Source organism: Centropristis striata, chromosome 23, assembly GCF_030273125.1.
Source record: "Centropristis striata isolate RG_2023a ecotype Rhode Island chromosome 23, C.striata_1.0, whole genome shotgun sequence".
In the NCBI taxonomy this organism is placed as follows: Eukaryota; Metazoa; Chordata; class Actinopteri; order Perciformes; family Serranidae; genus Centropristis; species Centropristis striata.
Window position 1 is genome coordinate 29,406,086 of NC_081539.1, and position 26,056 is coordinate 29,432,141.

The 26,056-nt window shown below is 35.2% G+C and overlaps 2 protein-coding genes and 1 non-coding gene across 3 annotated transcripts; all 3 read left to right on the forward strand.

Moving 5' to 3' along the window:
- Positions 1-3,610, forward strand: rps20 (ribosomal protein S20). The gene is made up of 4 exons (XM_059327501.1): positions 1-157; positions 1,681-1,780; positions 1,968-2,041; positions 3,389-3,610. The coding sequence occupies exons 1-4, from the start codon at positions 155-157 to the stop codon at positions 3,569-3,571; spliced, it is 360 nt and encodes a 119-aa protein (XP_059183484.1). The 5' UTR covers positions 1-154; the 3' UTR covers positions 3,572-3,610.
- LOC131962500 (small nucleolar RNA U54) lies at positions 1,827-1,895 on the forward strand. Its single transcript, XR_009389938.1, has one exon. It is a non-coding gene; the product is annotated as a small nucleolar RNA U54 (small nucleolar RNA).
- A 3,064-nt stretch (positions 3,611-6,674) lies between the features above and the next one.
- On the forward strand, positions 6,675-24,577 carry zgc:56231 (uncharacterized protein LOC406257 homolog). Its single transcript, XM_059327471.1, has 18 exons — positions 6,675-6,922; positions 9,332-9,427; positions 10,413-10,532; positions 11,995-12,133; positions 12,831-13,015; positions 13,139-13,226; positions 14,027-14,206; positions 14,891-15,002; positions 15,070-15,132; positions 15,834-15,980; positions 17,027-17,192; positions 17,781-17,960; positions 20,413-20,552; positions 20,681-20,846; positions 20,955-21,078; positions 23,234-23,304; positions 23,396-23,515; positions 24,228-24,577. Exons 1-18 carry the CDS (start codon positions 6,818-6,820, stop codon positions 24,441-24,443), a joined length of 2,418 nt encoding a protein of 805 aa, XP_059183454.1. The 5' UTR covers positions 6,675-6,817; the 3' UTR covers positions 24,444-24,577.
- Positions 24,578-26,056: the final 1,479 nt, after the last annotated feature.

Consider the following 26,056-nt stretch of genomic DNA (forward strand, 5'->3'; position numbering starts at 1 on the left):
AGAAGAGTGAGGAACCCGGATGTAGAGTACATAAAGCGGCCTGCGGCCTCTGCTCGCTCTCTTCCTGAAACGCTAACCACGTTGGTGGCTCCGTTCCTGGCTCACCGCTGTTCGTTTGATTTTCTCCCGAATAAGTCGGTCAGGAATATTCAAAATGGTATGTGCTTTTTTATTATAGCTTTTACAATATTGTCCGAGGCTCGTTTTTTCTAGTATTTCGTTTTTTCACAGCAAAACTTGAGATTCTGCAGTGTGTTGGCTAACATTAGCACCGAGAGCTAACGGAGCTTGACGTAGCTGTCCCGCCACACATCATCCACAAACTGGACTCTTTTAATAAAACTCTGCATGTTGTTGAAGTTATAAACCTGTAGGTACATGAAACACATCTTATCGAACCTTGAAGACGCTTTTTATAATTCGGCATACTTAAAAGCACCGGTTGCTTTTCCTTTTAAGTTAAAACTTACAGCTACAGTCTTTCTCATGACTTGTCTCCCGCTAAAAGTCACTCAACATTAGTTGCTTTAATTAATAAAGAGGGTATTACACTACTATAGGAAGTCTTGTTGGATAGAATCAATTTGCTAATGATACATTGCCCTGTTTTTGTTGTTGCCTCATTTCTAAAACTACCTTTATATGACTACTTTGACAAGTTAAATGTAAGACTCTATATGGTAAATGTATCCATAGTTTAACCTAGACTCTATTAGCTACAGTCCTACTGACCTATATATATATTTTTTCTGGGTAAACATAGTTCATTTTTATATCAGGCGACCCACGTGCTAGTATGCTGGTGCTGCGTTTGGGTGCTCCACGTAAATCTCCAGCATGTTTGAAGTCTTAAACAACTTGAAGGAATAATTAAGTTACTGTTCTGAATCTCAAAATATAAATGTATAATACCTGAAATCTAATAATTTTAATAAGTGCTGCTGCTGTCATATGCAAGACAAAATACTCCAGACATTAACTCTGCAGGGCTTAACAGTAGAGATGTTTTCCGATACAATTTCTACTCTCCCGATACCGATTCTGATACTTGTGCTGTGGGTATCGGCCAATACCAGCATATTATAAAAAAAATAAAAATAATTAATAATCATACTACACCTGCACGACTGTGATGATTATCAATGTGGTAAGGCCTGGATCAGGTTAAACCCTTTGTAAAACATGAATAAATACAGCAAATCCAAGCCATTTATTTTTACATATATTTTTCAATAAAACGGTATACAAAGCAGCAGTGCAACTTAAATAAATAAATCTAGGAATATATTTAAATTAAAGTGCAGCCACAATATTGTAAAATGAAGGAACAGTATTAAAAAAAAAAAACGGAAGTCCAACAGCAACTTGAATAAATAAAGCGCCACTCTTTTAAAAGCGGCAAAGAACTGTGCCAGAGCTTAATGGAGCGAACCCATAAATGGTTTACTAATTTAATAAATTACGTGGTATCGGATCGGAGCCTGGACTCCAGTACTCGCCGATACTGATGGCAGCATTTTCGGCAGTATCAGAGCAATTTCCGATACTGGTATCGTAATTGGAACAACTCTACTTACAGTATATTCTTCCTTGCTATAGTCCCATGTAATCTAAAATATGTTTATATGTTTAACATTAATGTTGGGTTCATTATTAACTTTTTCCACCCCACACTTGCAGGCTTTCAAGGACACTGGCAAGGCACCCGTTGAGACCGAGGTCGCCATTCACCGTATCCGCATCACCCTCACCAGCCGCAATGTCAAATCTCTGGAGAAAGGTAACAAAAAGCAAAATTGTTGCTGTTAACAATGAACTGTAAGACATGTGCTATGAGGATAAAATTTTCTTCTGATTAACCTTGAAGACTAGAAATACGCTATTCTGAGCCATGCTGTTAAAGCTTCATGATGTGGTTGCAAGTTGCTTCTGTTCTATTTTTAAAGTTTTGTCTTGTTTTTAATCAGTCTGCGCAGACTTGATCCGTGGGGCGAAGGAGAAGAACCTGAAGGTGAAGGGACCCGTCCGCATGCCGACCAAGGTACTGAACTTCATCAGTTGCACATACAATGCATTGTTATAAGATATATTTTCTGTTGTAATGTACATTGGAGTCTGTAATCAGCCAGATGCTGTGTGTTGGAGTTAAATAGTAAAGTGGCATTTAAGTGGATTATTGTAAATTTAAAAAAAATGTCCCCCTGTAGATTGTGGTACACTTGACAAACACTAAATACGCTTGTAACAGATTTTGTAACTCCTCCTCAGTTTTTCTGCTCTCCTACCTCCTAACCATTAATAAATGTTAACATGAGACTGACAACAAGAAGCTGCTGGATGCAAAGTTAAACAAAAGTTAATGTCCATAATGTAAACATCCCTTAGCAGTTTTATTTGGTTTAATGTTCCAGCAACCCAGAAACTGCTTTACAATTGTTCTCAAATGCAATGGTACGGTCAACAAATTGTCCTGCACTCAGTCCTTAAACAGTGTCTGGTAGTGTAATGCAGTAGTTCTCAACCTTTTTTGAGTCGCGAACCCCAATTTAACATGCATGTTGTCCGTGACCCCCGCTCACTGAATAGAACCTCACGCGCACAGTTCAGATCATACAAACTCACAAATAATGAAGCAGACAGCAACTAAAACATCTGTCTTTGCATTTATATATTTTGTTATTACCTTTTAATCTAAGTCCTTTGCTATAAGTTTAAAGGTCCATTCTGACCTCCTGAGCTACTTTGTGATTTGTCAAAGACACAAAATTACCCAAAAAAAGAATCAATTGACCACAAAATTATCAAAAATTTACCAAAGACAGAAAATGACAAAAAAAAGACAGAAAATGACAAAAAAAGACAGAAAATGACAAAAAAAAGACAGAAAATGACAAAAAAAGACAGAAAATGACAAAAAAAAGACAGAAAATGACAAAAAAAAGACAGAAAATGACAAAAAAAAGACAAATGACCAAAAAAAAGACAGAAAATGACAAAAAAAAGAAACAAAATGACCAAAAAAATACACAAAATGAGCTGACTTCCAAAATGATTTAGCGACCTCAGAATGGCTGCTGTAATGTACTAATTAGTGAAGAACTTGCTAGAATATAAACATTAGTGAGAGCAGCTGGCTTCTCTGTCAACGTTGAATAAAGGTAAACTGACTTGAGTTTGCAGGAGCCAAATGTATAAATGTAAGGCTGAGCTTATTAAACCATGAATGTAATGTGACGTACCTCAGCAGGACTTCTGTTCTTCACTGGAACAGCATTAAAACAGTGTGAATGTGGGACTGACACCCATTAAGTCAGGTCTAGTGGATTCTTTTAATCTGGCCAAGCTAAAATGTTAGTTTTTTTTTTGTTTTTTCTCCTGCTCCCTCCAGACTCTGCGTATCACCACCAGGAAGACTCCCTGTGGTGAGGGATCCAAAACCTGGGATCGCTTCCAGATGAGGATCCACAAGCGCCTGATCGATCTGCACAGCCCATCTGAGATCGTCAAGCAGATCACCTCCATCAGCATCGAACCAGGTGTAGAGGTTGAAGTCACCATCGCAGACGCATAAATGATGAAGACTCAATAAAGAAATGGATAACGAAACTAACGTGTTGTGTGGGCTCTTGATGTCTGAAGCTTTTTAACAGTGAAATGTAGAGATGTACTTGTATTTTAATGAAGTCACTACTGGGCTAGTAATCAAAATGTCTTACTTTGAAATCCTATTATGAAGTTGAGTTGACCAAAGTCTTGAAAACATCCTGACCACCAGAATCCTTGCACGAGGCAAAATGTTTTCTAGGAACTCAGTTCTGTGACATTATTACTCATGCAGTCTTGCAATTCAGATTTACAATTTTATTGTAATAGTGTAAACTACAATATTGCATGTAAAGCAAATGTTATATTACATTTAAAGTCTCGAAAGTTTTGCACAATTTTCAGTTAATTGCAGAGCTATTCTCACTATGTATTCGTATAGTGGGAGATTAAGTAGAATTGCAATTTAAAATTTTCACATTACATGCAGACCACAACATCTGCAACTCCATAAAACATTTACTTTTCATAAGGTACGTACACCATCCAGCACCTACACATTGAACATTGATATTGGCTGGAAACTATTTGAATATTCTTGGAAAATCGAACCTTGTAACACACTTTAAAATAGATAGGTAGGCTAGATCATATTGGGTTACCTGGGGCCAGATTCACAAAAATGTTCTTCAGATAAAACTTAAAATTATTTTTTTTAAATAGAATGTTCTTAAATGCTATTCACCATTTTTTCTTTGTCATACGTCTTAGGAACTTCGTTTCCGCACAGAGGAACTTCTTAGATTTTTAACTTGAGATCATTCACCAGAAAAATAATTACAGGCCTAGTTAGTTAATATTGTCTAATTAAGAAGTGATCAGGAGTGTTAGAGGATCCATTCTGTCTCAGAGGTCTTTTGATGGATTTTGCTCCTAGTTGCAACCCAAAGAACTTCCATCTAAAAGTTATAATAGTAAGGACATGGTTTCAGTAACTTGGCCTACTTAAATAATATGTTCATAGTGATTAATGAAGTTGTATCAAATACAACAACTGCCTCTGTGATTTACTAAGATTACACTGTAGTGTAATCTAGGAACAGGCCTACAACTGCCAAACTAATAAATTTGTTAACACATTGTCTAAACTAAATATTAAAGAAATCAAATAAGTGTCATACAAATTAGTAAATAAATAAATATCAAAACTAACCGTTTCACTGTAGCTGTTTTAAGACTGGTGGGGGCTGCTCTTAAAGTTGTGAAGAAATATGCAAAGAAATCTAAGAGATTTGTTTGTTCTCAATTTATATTTTAGGAGAAAAACTTAAAAAAAAAACTAGAGAAAAGATAACAATTTCTTTGTGAATATAAAATCTTCTTAAATGTTGTCTTAAGAGCAAATTTAAGAAAAAAACTCCCCTAAAAGGTGTCTGATCAGAAACAGTGCAAAATGCATTTATCTTTATTTAAATGAATTGACCAATCTCATTCTCACTTGCAAATATTGCTATAAGCCAAGAAGAAAGGACACATTTTGTATGACTAAAAAAACAGTAACACAACGGGAAAAAAATAACAAACTCATGTGGTCAAAAGTGAAATAAATGAATAATGTTGAATTCCAAAACATAATGTAACAGAAACACAAGTCGATAAAATCAGTAACTGACTCTGTTATTTAAGTTGTGTAGCTATAGCTAACTAATGTTAGCTAAATTAGCCACAATAAGCCACTGGTCATATATGAGACCTAGTAAGGCTGTAGCAGCAAAACATCTGAGGAAATTAAATTAATCAACTATGTTTTTTGTTGCTTATGAATTCTACTTTTTATTTATAAGAGGATGAATTCATCTTATCAGTTTAGAAATGTTATCGTCTGGGAGAATGGTGAAATCAGTGATATAAGGTACTATAGGCAGGCCAGATTCTAATTTATTTTGCTCTGTATATTATTGACCAACAATATAACTTGTGTTGGCAGTTGTTTTTCAAAGTAAATTGTAATTTTGGCAGTTTTCAAGCTGTTTTAGATGTCATTTACATGAAGAAAAACATACTAGGACACACACATAGCTGCTTTTTGTTGAGATGTTGTAGCATTAAGTGACCGATGTTTGATTTGGGTATTCATTATTTTAAAACTATTATAGCCTCTCTTGGCTTAAAATTCCACTTCCTTTTCAGTAGATACACCAGAATCTTCCATCCTCGTAATGATTTGACAATTCATTGTTGGTCTCAACCCAGTAAATCTTGAGCAAGGTCCTCTAGTCCAGCTATTCTCAACCTTGGGGTTGGGACCCCAATTGGGGTCGCAAGATGATTTCTGGGGGTCGCCAAATCATTTTGGAAGTCAGCTCTGTCTCCACTGTGGTAAAGTGTTCATGTGTTAATGTGATTTAGTCTTTTTGTGTTTTTTTGTCATTTTGTGTCTTTTTTTGGTCATTTTGTGTCATTTTTGTGTCTCTTTTGATCATTTTGTGGTCAATTTGTGTCTTTTTTGGTGATTTTGTGTCTTTTTTTGGTGATTTTGTGTCTTTTTGGTGATTTTGTGTTTTTTTTTAGTTATTTTGTGTCTTTTTTGATCATTTTGTGGTCAATTTGTGTCTTTTTTTGGTGATTTTGTGTCTTTTTGGTGATTTTGTGTCTTTTTGGTGATTTTGTGTTTTTTTTTAGTTATTTTGTGTCTTTTTTGATCATTTTGTGGTCAATTTGTGTCTTTTTTTGGTGATTTTGTGTCTTTTTCTGGTCATTTTGTGTCTTTTTGGTGATTTTGTGTCTTTTAGGTGATTTTTTAGTCTTTTTTTAGTCATTTTGTGTCTTTTTTGGTCATTTTGTGTCTTTTTTGATTATTTTGTGGTCAATTTGTGTCTTTTTTGGTCAATTTGTTTCTTTTTTGATTATTTTGTGGTCAATTTGTATCTTTTTAGGTCATTTTGTTTCTTTTTTGGGAAATCTGAACTGTGCGTGATTCTGTTCAGTGAGCGGGGGGTCGTGGACAACATGCATGTTAAATTGGGGGTCGCGACCCAAAAAGGTTGAGAACTACTGCTCTAAGCTGGTTGGTCATCTCTGATGATCTGTTTGACTTTGCACCTGCTTTCAATTAAAACTGATTACCAGCTCCCCTTGATCCTCAGTGGAAGAACATCAGCAGAGCATGTAGGTGAAATAAGTGATTTTGAAGATCAAAATTTCTCCTTTGTTTCCCAAAGAGGCAGACGCTGTAAACATCTCTTGATCACAACTTTGTTCAGCACATTAATAGATGCCTTGGCTCAAGATGACTTCAGTTAATTTGACCAGTGAAGACAGTGATATGCAGCTTGTTGACATGGACTTGACTGGTCCTGCCAGCACCCCAAACCAGCAGGTAATGCTGTTTGTCTTATTTGTTTTCATGCAACAGAAGTACAGTTAAGATTGTCTTTCACTGCCCTTTCATGATTTTTTAGTAATTCTGACCAATAATACCTGCTGACTGTTGAAAATGACTGATCTAAAACCTAAAACTCTGTTTCTCTTCATTAACCCATAAGAGCCCAGAGCCAGTTATCCTTAACCCTTTGATGCACAACTATAAACACCTTCTAATGCACAACAGATCATTATATCCATTTTTCCTCTCATACTTTATGAAGAAAAATATTTTTTGTATTATTACATCAAGTTTACACACATGGGTCAAAAATGACCTTGTGCATTAGAAGCGTAGTGATACAAAAAGTGATACACTGAATTATCAATTTGAGTATATGTGTCACTATTTCTGTCTTATTTTTAAGGTTTAACTTTTAAAGAGTTGTTAGAATCACCAGATTACATTGGAAAATCACATATTTTAACATTTGAGACTTATTAGAGCGACCAAATAATAATTTCCATTGGAAAAAACACCAATTTAACAAAATAGGATAGTTAAAATGTGTGTCTTCTTTGTCGGGTTTTAAATTGGTGAATTGGTGACAACATATAAACACCTTCTAATGCACAACATGGGTCAAAAATGACCTCATGTATTAGAAGCGTAGTGATAAAACAACTTTTTTATTCAAAAAGTAAGAAATTAAAACAAAAAATTAGGATGTATAATGATCAAAAACAAGTTGGTTGAGGAACACCTGGAATACTGAATGATGAAATTAATTTTTTGCAAAGATATAGAATATAAAAACTTAGTCGGGTCACTTTAGACCCATGTTGTGCATCAAAGGGTTACAGGATGTGTTCTATAAGTGGACCACATGAACACATTTCTGATGCTTTTTAAAAAAAATACTACCCCTAAAGATCTGTGATGTCACATATGTTACATTGAGCGTTTATGGTATTTATGTTTATGATATTTATGTTTATGATATTTCTTATTTTAAAATAGCAAAAAAATAGACACATTTTCTGCTGACAGAGACACAAATTTGCCTTTTTCTTTTGCATCTCCAAAACATAGGCCTATCAAATGTGACTTTAATTTGTTCAAGAAATATGGTCAGAACAAGTTAAATGCAATACAGGACACCCTAGTTCTTAGATTTTTATCTTAACCCATAAGAACCCAGGCCCATTTATCCTTAAAGGAAATTATGGGGGATATACCACAGACCACATAGAACACATTTATGATGTTTAAAAAAATTAAAATTAAAACTAAAAAATATATATATATATACTACCCCTAAATGTCAAATATCTGTGATATATCTGTGACATGTCAATTGGCATTTATGGTATTTCTTATTTTAAAATAAAAAAACTTGACGTCACAGTGATATTTTGTAACTTCTGACCATATTTCCTGAACAAATTAATATAAAAGAACAGGTTAAATGCAATAAAGGACATTAACAGATTAGAATTGTTAAATGGGTTTAAACTTAGCCTAGTAACAAAAAAAAGCTTTTTAAAATTAGATACTTTTTTTTTTTTAGATTTTTCTGTTTTCAGTCACACTCGCATTTTGTTTTTCACATTTTTTAAGTCAGTTCTTGTCAGTCACATGACCACCACACCAGGGTGTTGAGTATGTGTCTCTTAGGGATTTAATGAGTTAATGTGAAGCATAAAGCTGAATATGTGAGATTCTAGAAGATTTAAAGTGTTTGTTACACACGTGTCACCATGGGTTCTTATCAAGGTTATAATAGTTTTGGATTTTTCATTAGTTTTAGTTTTAATTTCGTTGTGAATTTTTGTTTTCAAATTCAGTTAGTTTTAATTAGTTTTTAGAGTGAGCTTTTTAGTTTTAGTTTAGTTTTTTTTTTTGAAAATGTTTAGTTTTAGTTTAGTTATTATTAGTTTTAGTGTTAGTTTTAGTTTTTTTTTAATGGGCTATATGTTGGGTGCCAGATTCAAAGAGGTCATAACATTTTTTGCCTTTATTTCCTTTGGTTTATCCATCTCAGCCCCAATAATGTTATTAACTCTTACAGTTCCAGGTGATTTGAATTTTGGTTCTAGTGTAAACATTCAAGTCTCAGTAAACATATTTACCATGTGTTGCATGTTCAAATAGAAACACTGAATTATGAATGGAAAAAGTTGACAAAAAAACGAAAACTAAGGACATTTTCACTATAATTTTAGTTAGTTTTAGTTAGTTTTGTAACCACAAAAAACAGTTTCAGTTATCGTTTTTTTAAAAACTCTAGTTTTTATTTTTATTTCAGTTAACGAAAATGTTTTTTCAATTCTAGTTTTCGTTATTTCGTTATTTTTCGTTAACTATAATAACCTTGGTTCTTATGGGTTCAGTTTGTTGTCTGATTGTCTTCTTTGTTTGTAGACTGAACAGCCAGGTAGTGCTGAGCAACAGACCATGAGAGTCTACCTCAGAGTCCGGCCCTTCTCTAGAGAGGAACGCTCTGACAAGGAGGACCAGGTTCAGTATTCTGCTGCTATGAGAGAGTCATCTAGTGCTCAATTACATTAGCTGACAATCAGAACAATGAACGTGACCAACACCAGTCCACAATGCTACACAGACCATGTTTATCTGTACTGAAGCTAAAATAATGCTAATTTTTAGTTAGTAAACTAGTTTATATTATGTATCTGATTTCCACCGAGGTCAGGGACTGCACAAACATACTTGGGTGGTGGCTGAATGGTATGTGTCCCTTTAAAAAATATATATGTATTTTCTTATTTATTATAGGGTAACTTTATACATATCGTTAGCCTCATAGCATATTTGCCTAAGTCATATTTGAACATTTTCGGAAAACAAGAAAAAACACAATTTTTAGTGAGCCCATTGGTATTTTTAATTGATATTGTAACAGTAAGTTCAAATAGAAGTGTGAACAAGTTTGCATAAAAAATTAAACACATCGATTTCATAACAGATAAAAGTGACTTAGGCAGAATATGCCCTGACTAAGGCAATTTTTCTCTTACATATAAATAATGTAGTTTGGTTTGTATGTAAGTCAAGGAGATGACTAAGGCAGAAAGTGATTTTGGACTCTAACAAGTGTTCTGATAGGTTGAGAGGCAATAAGGCAGAAAGATGCAGCAGTAGTAGGAGAGTAAAGTTAGGCAGATATCACAATTTGGCCAAAAAATGACTTAGGCAATTATGCTATGAGGCTAACGATAAATATTCTTATTTATTATAGGGTAACTTTATATGACATGTTAAATTTCAGCTTTCTGTAATGATGCAAAAATAAGGGGAATGTTCAATCCTTAATACAAATATCCATGTGTGTCAGAACTGACATATTTATACTATGATCTGATATTTAGATCAGAAAAATCAAATTGGCAATATGCAAATAAGATTTTTTTTTTTTTTTTTTACTAACACACCTTTTCTTACCATAATTTTGATGCGATTAAATGCTCTTTAATCTTTTCCTCAGGGCTGTGTAGTGATTGAAAACAGTCAGATAGTGACACTGAATGCACCAAAAGGTTCTGCAACCATGAAGAGCAGCGAGAAAGGCATCGGCATGTCACTGCACAAGTTTTCCTTCTCACAGGTCAGCAACGTTTGAAGTTGTACTGTTTATATATCTGCCTCAACATGAGTTAGACCTCCCAGTCATGGATACATCACTGAACAGCTCTACCTGGGACAGGCCAAGGGGCCCAAAGTTTCACGGGTCCTCCTGGCATTGACCTGCAAAATGTCACTCAAAGAGCCACGTAGCAACCACAACGACTATGAAATGGGGCAGAACAACCATAACGAGAGACAAAATGACCAAAAAATGACAACAGAGAGACATGCAATGACCAGAAAGACACAAAAAGACCAAACAACTACAAACCAACACAAAATATCCATAAAGAGACACACCAACAGGCTAAACACTGATAACATCTGCTTCTTGCTATTTTGTGCTTTATTTATTCCATTTTGTATTGTATTTTATTTTGATACATACATTTTTTTTCTGCTTCACGCCCTGCTACTATGTAGGAGAGGTGGTTGGGCCTTTTGCATGTCCATAGCCCTCTTATGCATTTATTCCTTTAATATTCTGGATATGGTTTTTGGACATGCACTTGTATACATTATAAACAAACCAACCATCTTTCTGTTGGCTTTTAGATATTTGGACCAGAGACAACACAGTATGTTAGCTAAATTAGCCACAATAAGCCACTGGTCAGATATGAGACCTAGTAAGGCTTTAGCAGCAAAACATCTGAGTAAATAAAATTAATCAACTATGTTTTTTGTTGCTTATGAATTCAACTTTTTATTTATAAGAGGATGAATTCATCTTATCAGTTTAGAAATGTTATAGTCTGAGTTTATGGTGAAATCAGTGATATAAGGTACTATAGGCAGTCCAGATTCTAATTTATTTTGCTATGTATATTATTGACCAACAATATAACTTGTGTTGGTGGTTCTTTTTCAAAGTAAATTGTAATTTTGGCAGTTTTCAAGCTGTTTTAGAGTTCATTTATATGAAGAAAACATACTAGGACACACACATAGCTGCTTTTTGTTGAGATGTTGTAGCATTTAGTGACCGATGGTTCATTAGGGTATTTAATATTTTAATTATTATTTTAAGTATTATTTTTTTAGTATAGCCTCTCTTGGCTTAAAACTCCACTTCCTTTTCAGTAGATACACCAGAATCTTCCATCCTCGTAATGATTTAGCAATTCATTGTTGGTCTCAACCCAGTAAATCTTGAGCAAGGTACTCTAAGCCAGCTATTCTCAACCTTGGGGTCGGGACCCCAATTGGGGTCGCGAGATGATTTACATTTATATTTTGTAATACATTTTGTATTATATTTTATTTTGATACATTTTTTTTTTCTGCTTCACGCCCTGCTACTGTGTAGGAGAGGTGGTTGGGCCTTTTGCATGTCCATAGCTCTCTTATGCATTTATTCCTTTTAATATTCTGGATATGTTTTTTGGACATGCACTTGTATACATTCTAAACTAACCAACCATCTTTCTGTTGGCTTTTAGATATTTGGACCAGAGACAACACAGTCTGAGCTATTTGAGGACACTGTCAAAAGTCAAACGTCTGATTTCTTGGATGGGAACAATGCACTGATATTCAGTTATGGAGTTACCAATGCTGGGAAAACCTACACAATCCAAGGTAAAGACTGAAACCAGACGGATACTTTCATTATAGTCTAGACGGAATTGTCCAAAAAGTGAAAGTGAGGAGCATTTATGGGTACAAGTCAGGAACCGGCCTACTTTACTTATTTCAAGGGTGCTGAATCCAAAAAAAAAATGGTTCCCAAGCGAAATTTTGAGTTTTTGACCTTCTCATTTGCATATCAATATGGCGGCCAAATTGCCCATCTTGCACAGTCATTGGACCATTTCCCCTTAGTTTTTTTGTAAGTAGGCAATCAAGATGAGGAAATTAAGTTTCTGGATCTATAGTCTAGGGTCAGAGCAAGAATATAGTGGAGGCTCAGTGTCTTTTTTATGTATATTTATATATATATATATATATATATATATATGCGATCCAGAAACTTAATTTCCTCACCTTGATTGCCTACTTACAAAAAAACTAAGGGGAAATGGTCCAATGACTGTGCAAGATGGGCAATTTGGTGGCCATTTGATATACAAATTAGAAGGTCAAAAACTCAAAATTTCGCTTGGGAACCATTTTTTTTGGACTCAGCACCCTTGAGATATGTAAGGTAGGCCGGTTCCCGACTTGTACCCATAAATGCTCCTCACTTCTTATAGGAGGCCTTTATTCTGAAATCCATCTAGACTATTAGTGCTATGAAGTTGTTCTCCCAGTCTAAGTGTGTTGTTCAATATTTTAGGGACTCCAAAAGACCCGGGAATACTTCCACGAGTGCTGGATGCCACATTTCACTACATAGGAGTCCATCAGTATGAGGGGATGGACCTGAAACCTTATCTCAGGAATGATGCACAATATCTGGATCCTGACCAAGTCAAGCAGGAGAGAAGTGCTAAAGCTGCCATTTTGGTTTCAGTCAAAGAAGTGAGACAATAATATCCAATTAGAGATGTGTCTTCAGGCTTTGTCCAAAAATACTGCTAAGAATTTTTAATTAATGCTCTGCAACTAATGCCATAACATGCATATTTGTTTGCTCTCATCTAGGAGTCTGATCCTCTCAGAGCCAGTGGTGGTTTAGAGTCCCGATCCTCCACCAGTTCCTCATCCTCCTCTTTGTCCTACCAACAATCCGGTAGCCCTTACTAATTCTACTCACACTGCAAAAAAAGAAAAGTTGGGTGAACTCAAAATTTCAAGGCAACAAACTTTGATAAAATTTTAAGTTGGACAATTAAACTAAATATTTTAAGTTTTGTTTTTGAGTTTGCTCAACTCTGAATTCTGATTTTTGTCAACTCAACTGTAAGTTGTACTAACTTATAATTTTACATTGTAATAACTTTTAATCCTTACTTCTGCTAACTTCTGCAATGTGCTGAATTGGCACGATTGTAATGCTGCTATGAAATGTCAATTTTGAGTTAGCATTGATACGCTAATGGCTATTCACGTACAAGCAGCGCCGCTAGCATCAGTTAGCCGCTCGCGTCAGTTAGCCGCTCGCATCACTTAGCCACTAGCCTCAGTTAGCCACTAGCCTCAGTTGGCCGATAGCCTCAGTTAGCCTCTAGCATCAGTTAGCCGATAGCATCAGTTAGCTGCTTTCCCTAATGAATTTCACCGCTTTCCCGCATTTCACAACAAAGAAATAAGAGTTAGCAGAACTATTGTCCCTTGTTGTGAACCCCAACTTAAAGATATAAGTAACAACAACTCACCAACTTGTTTTTGAGCAGACAACTGGCTTCCTTTGTTGTGCTAACTTACATTATTGCCCTAAATGTCAATGATTTATATTTCCAAGTTTTACTAACTTAAATCACTGTTTTAGGCCAAAAAATACAACTTGGCTTGTAGTGTCTTGTATTTAAAATGCAGTTTAAGCTTTAAGTTGTTAAATTTGATGTTGTCTGTATGTTCTTCTTTGTTTAGCGTTGGCAAGCAACCCAACAGAAGCAGGCAGCAGCCAGTTTGCATTATGGGTGGCATTCTTTGAAATCTACAATGAGTGTGTGTATGATCTGCTTCAACCTTCAACCCTCTGCTCCAAGTCCAAGAAACGCGCTGCTCTTCGAGTGTGTGATGACGGCGCTGGAAATGCTTATGTTAAGGGTGTGGGCTTCACTTTATCACATGTTGATGTTGGTGGGAATCAGTGGTGGAAAAAGTATTCAGATCCCTTACTTAAGTAAAAGTACTGATACAACACTGTGAAATGACTCCACTACAAGTAAAAGTCCTGCATTCAAAACTTACTGAAGTAAAAGTACAGAAGCATCAGCATCAAAATGTACTTAAAGTATCAAAAGTAAAAGTACTCATTATGCAGAATGGACCCACTCAGATTGTTTCATATATTCTAAAAATATATTGTTGGGTTATTATTTTTGATGCATTTATGTACGGACCGCTTTAATTTTCTCAAGGTAGGGCTCATTTTAACAACTTAATATACTCTTATGATGATCAATTTGAAACATGTTAACATGTTGGCAAACATTTCATATTAATTATGTTTTTATGTTAAATCTTGAACTGAAAAGTAACTAAAACTGGCAGCTAAATATAGTGGAGTAAAAAGTACAATATTTGCCTCAAAATGTAGTGAAGTATAAAGTAACATAAAATGGAAATACTCAAGTAAAGTACAAATATCTCAGAATTGTACTTAAGTACAGTACTTGAGTAAATGTACTTAGTTACATTCCACCACTGGTAGGAATACACCAGTAGCTCACCTTTTTGGTCATGGCTTAAAATGTCATTGAAGAACAATGTGTGTTGTGTATGATTCAGATCTGCGGTGGATTAACATCCAGACCCTGGGAGAAGCCTCCAAGCTGCTACAGTTTGGAAACAAAAACAGAAGTGCTGCAGCCACAAAGATGAACCAGTCATCTAGCAGAAGGCAAACTTTTAATTTTATAATCTTTCTGTGGTTCTGTTTCCAAAACTCACATGGGCTTTCCTTACAGCCACAGCATATTTACCATGAAGCTACTGAAGATCGATGGCAGCACAGTTCAGAGGATCTCAGAGTAAGTATCTGACAGTGGCATCATGAATATTCATGTTTTTGTGTTTGAAGTACACTACTGGTCAAAAGTTTTAGAACAGCCCAATTTTTCCAGTTTTTTTATTGAAATTCAAGCAGTTCAAGTCAAATGAACAGCTTGAAAGGGTCCAAAGGTAAGTGGTGAACTGCCAGAGGTAAATAAAAAAAGGTAAGCTTAACCAAAACTGAAAAATAATGTACATTTCAGAATTATACAAGTAGGTCTTTTTCAGGGAACAAGAAATGGGTTAACAACTTAACTCTATGGAGTCTTGGGCTATTTTGTCCATTTTGGAATTCTTTTCATGTCTTTGTAAGTCATTTTGTGTCTTTTTTTGGTCATTTTGTGTCTTTTTTTAGTCCTTTAGTCCAACATAAAATGTGATTTTGAATCTTTTTACTTTCAAAACACAAAAGAATTTTAAATGTTGCAAATGTGCATTAATTTCAGAGTACACTGAGACATTAAACTGCATCATTTTCAATTAAATTCTGGAAAAGTTGGTGTGTTCTAAAACTTTTGACCAGTAGTGTATGTGTGGACGCTTTTGTTTTAGTGGTTGATTCAGAGCTTTACTGCTTGGAAGAAGTTATTGAACTAAATTTAAAGGTGTTTGCACTTGATTTGATGGCTCCGGCACTATAAAATGAGCAACAGAAAATAACTTTATTTGTGTTTCTCAGGTTTTCTCTGTGTGACCTGGCTGGCTCAGAAAGATGCAACAAAACCAAGACAATCGGGGAGAGGCTGAAGGAGGCGGGGAACATAAACAACTCCCTGCTCATTCTGGGGAAATGCATCACTGCCCTCCGCAACAGTCAGACTGACAGGTACAGTCACAAGTCACCAGCTTCAAGTATTTGTCTGACTCGTGAAGCCAGTGGCGGTTCTAGACCAGTTTTACTGTGGGGGCCAAGGAGGGGCCAGTGTTTAATCAGAGGGGCACATTAGCACATGAAAAAATGGCAAAGATGATATTTAAGCATTCAAAATCTTTGAATGTCTTGAAAAAGACACAAAATGACCAAAAAAATACACAATGAGAAGACAGAATAACAAAAAAAAAAACCCACAGAAGACATAAAAATGGCAAAAAAAGACACAAAATGACCAAAAAACACACAAAATAACTAAAACAGACACAAAAAAGAAACATAAATGATACCAATGACAAAAAAAGACACAAAATGACCTAAAAAAGACACAAAATAACTAAAAATGACACAACAGACACAAAATTACCAAAAAAAGACACAAATGTCCAAAAAAGACACAAAATGACAGAAAAAGGCACAAAATGAGAAGACAGAATAACCAACAAAAAAAACGCAGAAGACATAAAAATGACAAAAAAGACACAAAATGACCAAAAAAAGACACAAAATAACTAAAACAGACACAAAAAATACACATAAATGACACCAAATGACAAAAAAGACACAAAATGACAAAAAAAAGACACAAAATAACTAAAAAAGACACAACAGACACAAAATTACCAAAAAAAGACACAAAATGACTTACAAAGACATGTAAAGACATGAAAAGGATTCAAAAATGGACAAAATAGTCCTATGAGACTCCATAGAGTTAAACTATTATACAATGTACACATTCTGGGTTCCTTTTGTGTACAATGAGATATTGTTTGAACAAAAAAAAGGTTAGAATTGTTCATTGTTATAAATTGATTTTATTATTAATTTGACGCAGGGGCCAAAGGCTTCTTCACAGGGGCAGTGGCCCCTGGAGGCCCCTGTGTAGAACCGCCACTGCGCGAAGCAAAGCAACTGAGATGATTAAGATCTTCTTGCATTGCTAAAACCCTCCAACATGTGCCTTTGGCATTGATGCCATCTTTTATGTTGTCCACCAGAATGAAGAGCAGCTACATTCCCTTCAGAGAGAGTAAACTCACCAAGCTCTTCCAGGCCGTTTTCTGCGGCAAAGGAAAAGCCTCGATGATCGTCAACATCAACCAGTGTGCTTCCACCTACGACGAGACTCTCCATGTGATGAAGTTCTCTGCTGTTGCCAAACAGGTTAGTCAGAGTCAGTGGTGGGAAGTAACTAAGTACATTTACTCAAGTACTGTACTTAAGTACAATTTTGAGTTACTTGTACTTTACTTGAGTATTTCCATTTTATGTAACTTTACACTTCTACTCCACTACATTTAGCTGAGAGCTTTAGTTACTTTTCAGATTCAACATGAAAAAAAGATTTAATATGATTACAAATTTATAAAACATAAGTGTGTTCAGTAGTTAAAATTAGTCCTATCTGGACAACATTAAAATGCTACTTGTATAAATGCATCAATACAAATAATCTTATAATATATTTAGAACATATAAAACAATCTGAGTGTGTCCACTCTGCATAACGTGTACTTTTACTTTTGATACTTAAGTACATTTTGATGTTGATACTTTTGTACTTTTACTTCAGTATGTTTTGAATGCAGGACTTTTACTTGTAGTGGAGTAAATTCAGTGTTTTATTAGTACTTTTACTTAAGTAAGAGATCCTAATACTTCTTCCACCACTGGTCTGAGTATATACTAGTGTGAGGGTTTGCACAGTGAGTGGCTCTCCATCAGCACTAATCCTGCCTGTGCTGTGTGTAGGTGGTGCAGGTGATCCCTGACAAGCCTCTGGGATCTCTGTCTCCTTGTCTGGTCGGCCGTGATGGAAAACCTCTGGTGAGGAACGGTGTGATCGACAGCGAGGCCCTGGAGAGCTACCTGTCTGAGGATGAGCTGCTGGACGATGAAGATGAGGCGGACATGTCTTTGCTGCCACAGAATGTAAAATTACTTCACCATTCAAACATTATTTTCATAATTGTTTCAGCAATTCAGTTCTTTAGATACACTCAAATTGTTAGTCCGGCGGTTTAGGACCAGATTTGGGAAGAAAGGGGACACGTCGGACAAAAGCACCACATTTTTTCCACATGCTCTCCATCACTATAGGTTTCAATTTTTGGTAGGAGCCAATCATCAAGATTGCAGATCAGAGATGGCAGCCATATAAAATCTATGAGAACCAGTATATCTTCTAAGCCACTTAGAAGGTCAATCTTAGTGTCAAAATCTACATTTTCTGGGTCAAAGAATAATTTAAAGCTACTGAGAATATCAGTAGATGATCAAATATGTTCATTTTGGCCATGTATTTACATAATTATTAGATTCCAAACATTTTCAGCTCAAGATTCTCTGCTGCAGCACTTGAAGCGAGTTGCCTACCAGTCTGGGTGAAAATGAACATTTCTATTTGATCAAATAATCATCTAGTGATGTTCTCAACAGCTTTAAATGATTCCTTGACCCAGAAAATGTAGATTTTGACACCAAGATTGACCTTCTGAGTGGCTTGGAAGATGTATTGGTTCTCATAGACTTTATATGGGTGCCATCTTGGATCGGCCATCTTGATGAAGTGGCTCCTACCAAAAATTGAAACCTATGGTGATAGAGAGCACGTGGAAAAAATGTGGTGCTTTTGTCCAGCGTGTCCCCTTTATTTAGCTAAGCCGCCTGACTATGTATTTGTAGTACTGGAATAGGTACCATGCATTTTACTTGGGAGGTCAAACACCAACTGTAATTTATGACATTTGATAGATATTCAGCCATTCATGGCTTCAAGGGGGACAAGGTGGATTGTAGTGCCACCATGAGGTTGACATGTTGTATGAGATTGCTGTTTGGTACTTATTCATGTTCTCTGCAGGATGAACTGTAAATCTTGGATGATCTCAACTTTTGGTCAGGTCAAAATTTCATTTTTTTTCAATATTTGGATTATGACCACATACCTGCAAAACTGACATTTCCATCAGCTATACTTCTTCAGTGCTGATTGACAAACATTAGCAAAGTAACACCTTAAACCAGCCATTCTCAACCTATTTGGGGTTGCGAGATGATTTCTGGGGGTCGCCAAATCATTTTGGAAAAAATATAAATGCACAAAATTAATATTAAATTACATAATTTCAGAAAGGGAGATGTTTTAGTTGTTGTCTGCTTCATTATTTGTCCAAAAGTCATCATATCAACTGAGTTTGCATGATCTGAACGGTGCGCGTCAGATTCTGTTCAGTGAACACAGCGGAAAAAATAAACTAAGAACGATAGCACCACACGATAATTCTACTCTTCAAAGAAATGTCACTAGCATTTATTGATGCACTAATTATTATTGCACTATACCTTGATTGTTTGCTTTTACTCTTCCTGTAAGTCGCTTTGGATAAAAGCTTCTGATAAATGACTAAATGTAAGAAAAAAAAAAACTGGCACATTTTTGCTTACCCGCAGCTGCAGTTTGCTAGTTATAATTGATGCTGGAAAAATGAAGTGATGGCTGCAAAGAAAAGCTCCAGACTGGGGTCAGCAGCAGTAGCAGGGGTCAAAGGTCTAGCAGCAGAAAGCCTAACGGGACCACCAGCCGGGAAACGGAGGGCGGTGGGTCCGACACCGGCTAGGCTCCGTAAATATCAGCCCCACTTCTTGAAGTTTGGCTTTTCATGCATGACAAAAAACAACACAGAATATCCAGAGTGTGTCATTTGCTCCGAAGTGCTGGCAAACGAAAGCTTGAAACCAGTAAAACTGAAGAGACAACATGCATGTTAAATTGGGGGTCGCGACTCAAAAAGGTTGAGAACCACTGCCTTAAACTATGATGAACGTAATATTAACTGCTAAATATCAGCAATGTCATTAGTTGTGTATCATCTAGAATTTCTATGTAGATTTTGAAGAGAGAAACTTGCGTAACAAGAGGTGGAATTGAATGAATGAATGCTTTATTTCGGTTACAAAAAACAACAAAAATCAAAAACAAAACAAAGACAAAATAAAATCATGTTTTTTACAAAAGAATCCATCAGACAGCAACCGAAAAATGAATAGGCTGAAGCCCCGAGGCTTATTTTTGCCTTTCCTGTACCATCTACATGTATACATTATATACATTACATTAACTGAATAATTCACATCGTTACAAAACACATGATAGCTTAAACTGAAAAATCAAATTCAATCAAATTTCATTGTAACCCTAAATCACGGCTACTGTAAACTAATTGATGTTGGCATTAATTAAACCACTGCTGTGCCTGAAAACAGCCTTATAGAGCTGCTAGTTTTCAGTTGTTGAATATTCAACCTTCACTGATAAATCACTCAGTGCACTCTCTGTGCAAATCAAAGTTTTCTGCTGTAACTTTCCTGTTATCTCTCCTAGGAGCTGGTTAATATGATTGAGAGCCTGCGAACAAAACTGGTGGCTGAGCGAAGAAGACACCTTGTTCAGGAGATGGAGATCCGGAAGGAAATGGGAGATGCCATGTTACAGCAGCTCATGGAGAGCGAAGAACTCCGCGTGTATGCTATATTTCATTTGTAAAAATAGCCTTGTAATGCTACAAGTTCTCCTGTATTTTATGCTTTCAGCTTTCAAAAAGTCAAGATTACACCAAAGTTGGTGAATGAGCTTTGCTTTGAATGTTTAGTCGGCAGATAGAAGAGCAGAAGGAGATCTTCCAAGTAAAGCTGGAGAACACCTTTGAGATGTACAAGGACGCTATCAAAGAGCACGCCTACCAGTCTGCTATGAACAATCTGGAAGATGACTATGTTCCTCTGGACGAGTTCACTGCCGAACAGGAGAAAGTGGAGGTAAATCATTAAATTAACTGTTTTAATGGTCTGAAACGCACCAAACCAAGCAGTTCGGTTTTTGGGTTGTTGTCAAAACTCTACTTGTGACTCTCTCTGGCTTTGCAGGCCCTGAAACGTAAAGTGTCAGAGTTGGAGATCCTAACGTCCAGTATCGGAGGAGGAGTGTGTCCAGTTCCAACAGCAGACAAGTCCTGCCAGAGTCCAGCATCTAAAGGAACAGAAGCAGCAGGTTAGCATGCTGTCTATTCATACACATGGCTCAAGACCTGTCTCTTTAACCCTTTGATGCACAACATATGGACAACCCTCCTAATGCACAACATGGGTCAAAAATGACTCATTCATCCAAATTTGATTTAAAATTAAATGACCTAATACAATAATAATAGTAATTTGTTTCAAATAGTTACTTTCCACACTCATATATTTAATATATTTAACATATTTAAGTATAATTTTGTCACACATACAGTGCATCTGGAAGGTTTTCACAGCGCTTCACTTTTTCCACATTTTTTTTATGTTTCAGCCTTATTCCAAAATTGATTAAATTAATTTTTCCTTAAAATTATACACACAATACCCCATAATTACATTTTTGACCCATGTTGTGCATTAGAAGCGTAGTGATAAAAAAAAAGGGTTTTTATGCAAAAAGTAAGAAATGAAAAACAAAAAATTAGGATGTATGATAATCAAAAACAAATTGATTGAGGAAAACCTGGAATACTAAATGATTAAATTAATTTATTGCAAAGATATAGAAAAATAAAAACTCAGTCGGGTCACTTTAGACCCATGTTGTGCATCAAAGGGTTAACCCTCTATAGTATGGTGTTGCCCTCAGGCAACATACCCATTTTTTGCCTGTCAAATTTATACAATGCATGTTTTTGAGTGATGCAATACTTTAAAAAGAGGGAAGAGTCTAGGGAACCAATAGCAATGCTTTGATTTGTCACATGACCTCCAGGAGGCCATATTGAAACCCTTTTTTGCAGACTTTTCCAAAGAAAACAGCTTTGCCATTTTGCGTCACAAATCACTCAAAACATCATTTTCTGGCCCTTTTCCACCTGGAAAAAAATTATATTCCTACTAATATGTGAGTAAGATTGTTCAAGACATTCATTTCAATGGGTCGTTGTACAATGTTTCCTACAGGCAACATTAAGACAAGAAACCGGTTAAAAACTTCATTTCATAATGTTTTTAAATTTAAAATGTTATGTATTGTACCCAGTTGAAGCTACTGAATCTTTTACACATGTTTATTAAATAAATTATGTTAAAATTGAAACAAAAACTTTCTTTTTCACTTGTTCATGTTATGGCAGAATGTTGCCTATGAGCAACAAACCCCAAAAACTTTTTACATTTAAAAAAAAAAAAAATGTATAAAATGTCTTCGGATTATGTTTATTTAGTCTATTTTAAGACAAACAAAACACTCCAAACAAACTCCTAATTTGCATCATAATGCGTACCGTAGAGGGTTAAGGAAATGAACCTTTTTTAATATCAAAGTGATTCAAAAGAAGTCAATTTCCTGACACTTTGAATAAAACCATTAATTTAGCTTATTTCCATCTTTATTTATATATTTTGTGTATTTAGTATGCTGTGTTGCAACTTTCAGGTCTGAAAGCCCATGTGCATGTTCCTTTAACCTGCATTATATCAAATGACCAGCAGGGGGCTACTCCACTGGTTGTATAGTCTGACAAAATGCGCCTACTTCTCATCTGATTTATTATCTCGGTAAACATTTTCCTAGTTAGTTTATGGTCTTAATCACTAGTTTTACAGTCAATCAATCAATAACTTTATTTGTATAGCACTTTTCATACAAGCGAGATGCAACACAAAGCGCTTTAAAAAAAAAAAAAAAAAAATAATGATAATAAAAACAAAGCACGAACTGAAGAAGCGGCATCTCAACATGGAGCAGTGAGGAAATACTCGAGGCAGGTTAGAAATAAATTACATAAAGGATAAAGTAGGATAAAATAAAAGATAAAAAGATACATATAATAATAAAAAAAAAGAATAAAAAAAGTAAGTCAATAATGACGGCTGGCTGGCTAAAACAATAAATAGTAGCAAATAAATAAAAGAGAGGATGTAATAACACTAAGATGCATGAGCAGAAAAATCTTTAAAAAATGGTTCAGGTAAAAGCCAACAGCACCATGTTTATTTTTGTAAATGTTGAAATGGACAGTAAAACAGGGCTTATCTACCTTGTGATTGCAGCTAGGCTTCGACCATGACACTGTGGTTTTTGTCTTAAAACTTTGCCTCTTTCAGGGTTTTTAGTTTCACCAAAGCAACAGCCTTTTTTTAGGGCAATAAGCTTCACTCAGCTGATTTTCTCCCCACAGTGGATGATCGATGCAAACGGCTCTTCAAAGAGAAATGTGCCCTAGAGGGGATGTGTGAGGACAAACAAAGGGTAACAAGGACATTTAAATTCTGCAGTTAAACTTTGGCTCATTCTTGTTACATGATCACTTGCACAGTCTAAAATGTAATCTTTGCTTCAGTTGATTTTGTCCTTAGAGAAAAGGCTGTTGGAGATGAATGAAACGCTACAAATGGTCCGAGATGGCTTCCTCGAGAAATCAGCCAGTCTAGAGGTTTTACAGATAAAGTTTGATGATCAGGTGAGTACACTGTTAAAAAAAAGACTTTTGTTTTTACGGTAAAAAACCGGCAGCCGTGGTTGCCAGAACTTTACCGCAATAAATACGGTGCGACTTTTTGTACCATTACGGTATAATGATATTAGCACTGTTGATTTCACATTTAAGATTGCCATTTAAGTCCATATTTTACCGTATAAATAAAGTTTTTCCATCAAAAGAAACTTTGTTCTGCCATATAATTAACAAGAAAATACTTTATAAATGCTGCCTAAATTAAAGATTTTACCATTAAATATTACAGTTTATTTCTGTTGGAGATATGGTGTTTAGTACATTTAACAGAGAGAAAAAATATTTTTACAAAAAATGAATGCAAAAATGATGGTTTGTACATATTTTTTGCTACAAACACGTATTTTACAGTGGAGTTATGTATTTAAAAAATAAATAAAAATGTAAAAAATAATGTTTTGGCTGATATGTACATTTACGGTGTTTCATTGTTACTGAAACTGAATTAACCCGTTTATCATTTTATGGTCTTTTACTGTCATGGTTTAGCAGTTTTTCACCGTAAAATCTACAGATATTTTTTGCAGTGTAGACAAAGTGGGGCAAATCAAACTTACAATGGCTTTCAGAATAACATTTGAACTGTTTGACTGAGAGACATGATGATTCCACCAGGAAGGAAATTGTTTCTGTTTTTAAATGTTTGTTTTTCCTCAAGACAAAATCTATGAATGAGATCCAGCAGCAGAACACTGAGAAGGACCGGGAGATCGCCTCACTCAAGGCAGAACTTGCCAAAGTCCCCCAGAAGTCCCCCGTGCAGCCCAAAACCAAGAGGAGCCTGCTGGCCAACATCAGGGAGGCCGTGACGTCTCCACGGAAGGGAACGTCTGGTCGGACGCTCAGGAAAACCGTCAGAATCGCACACAACTGAAAAGCTATTTTGGCATTTTTTTAACTTTACATTTACAGTTTTAAGGTCCCTGGAAAGGAGTGTTTGTTTGTTATAATGGCATTTTTATGTATATTTGTTTTTTAAATGTTTTTAATAAAATGTAATTGCTCAAACTTTATATGCATCAAGGTTATTATAGTTAACGAAAACTAGAATTGAAAAAACATTTTTGTTAACTGAAGTTTTTAAAAAAAACGATAACTAACAAACTGTTTTTTTGTGGTTACAAAACTAACTAAAACTAACTAAAATTTTAGTGAAAATGTCCTTTTTTTTCGTTTTTTTTGTCAACTTTTTCCATTCATAATTCAGTGTTTCTATTTCAGCATGCAGGAACACATGGTAAATATGTTTACTGAGACTGGGATGTTTACACTCCAACCAAAATTCAAAACACCCAGAACTGTAAGAGTTAATAACCTTATTGAGGCTGAGATGGATAAACCAAAGGAAATAAAGGCACATACCCATTACAAAAAACTAAAACTAATAAAAACTAAACTAAAACTAAGCGTTTTCAAAATTAAAAACTAAACTATAACTAGCAAACTCACTCTAAAAACTACACTGTAAAAAAAAAATCTGTTTAATTTACGGTAAAATACCGGCAGCTTTGGTTGCCAGAACTTCACTGTAAAAAATAAAGTGAGCATATGTAAATGTAAATATCAGCAAATACTGTAATTTATACTGAATAATCCCATTACCTTTAGGATAATTGTGTCATCATGGTATTTCTCCATTAACTTTACATCAAAATTTTATATTTTTACAGCAAAACTGTGTTTTCTACAGTTTATGGCAGTTGAATTTAAAGTTTTATGATATTCTTTGATTTACAGTAATTAAAAGTATTCACTACGGTGATGTACAATGTTTAATTTGACAACCTATTTCTGATGCAATTTGACAGTGTTTTACTGTAATTTCTACAAAGGTTTTTTTTACAGTGTAACTAAAACTAACTGAATTTGAAAACAAAAATTCACCACGAAATTAAAACTAAAACTAATGAAAAATCCAAAACTATTATAACCTTGATATGCATCAAGCCATTTATCCTAATCATTGACAATATTATAATTTTGGATTACTTTAGTTGTAAACAACATTAGTGTGATGTCATTTAATGGCCAAATGCATACACATATGGTTCCATGGTGCTTTTTCACCATAGAAACCATGTTACACATGCATAGATACACTACTATAGAAATGTCACGGCAGGCAATTCATGCTTAGAACACACTGAACCTTGTATCAACCTGGTCAAATGAGGCCATCCATTATCTGAAGCCTGAGGGGGAAGAAACCCACACAAGACCCTGATGGGACAAAGAAACCATGTACACTATTCAGTTCCTTGAGTGCGTTACCATTTAAATTTCAATATTAGTCCCTTTATTGTACTCTGAGAAAAAATCTTCCAATTTTATTCAAGTGCTGCATAAGAATCATGGCAGTTATGATGCCACCATGCTTGAAAATATCTAATGTTGCACACTGTAAAAAATAATCAGTTAAATTTAAATTACCGGCAGCTGTGGTTGCCAGAACTTCACTGTAAAAAAATACAGTGAGGGGGTTTTCTA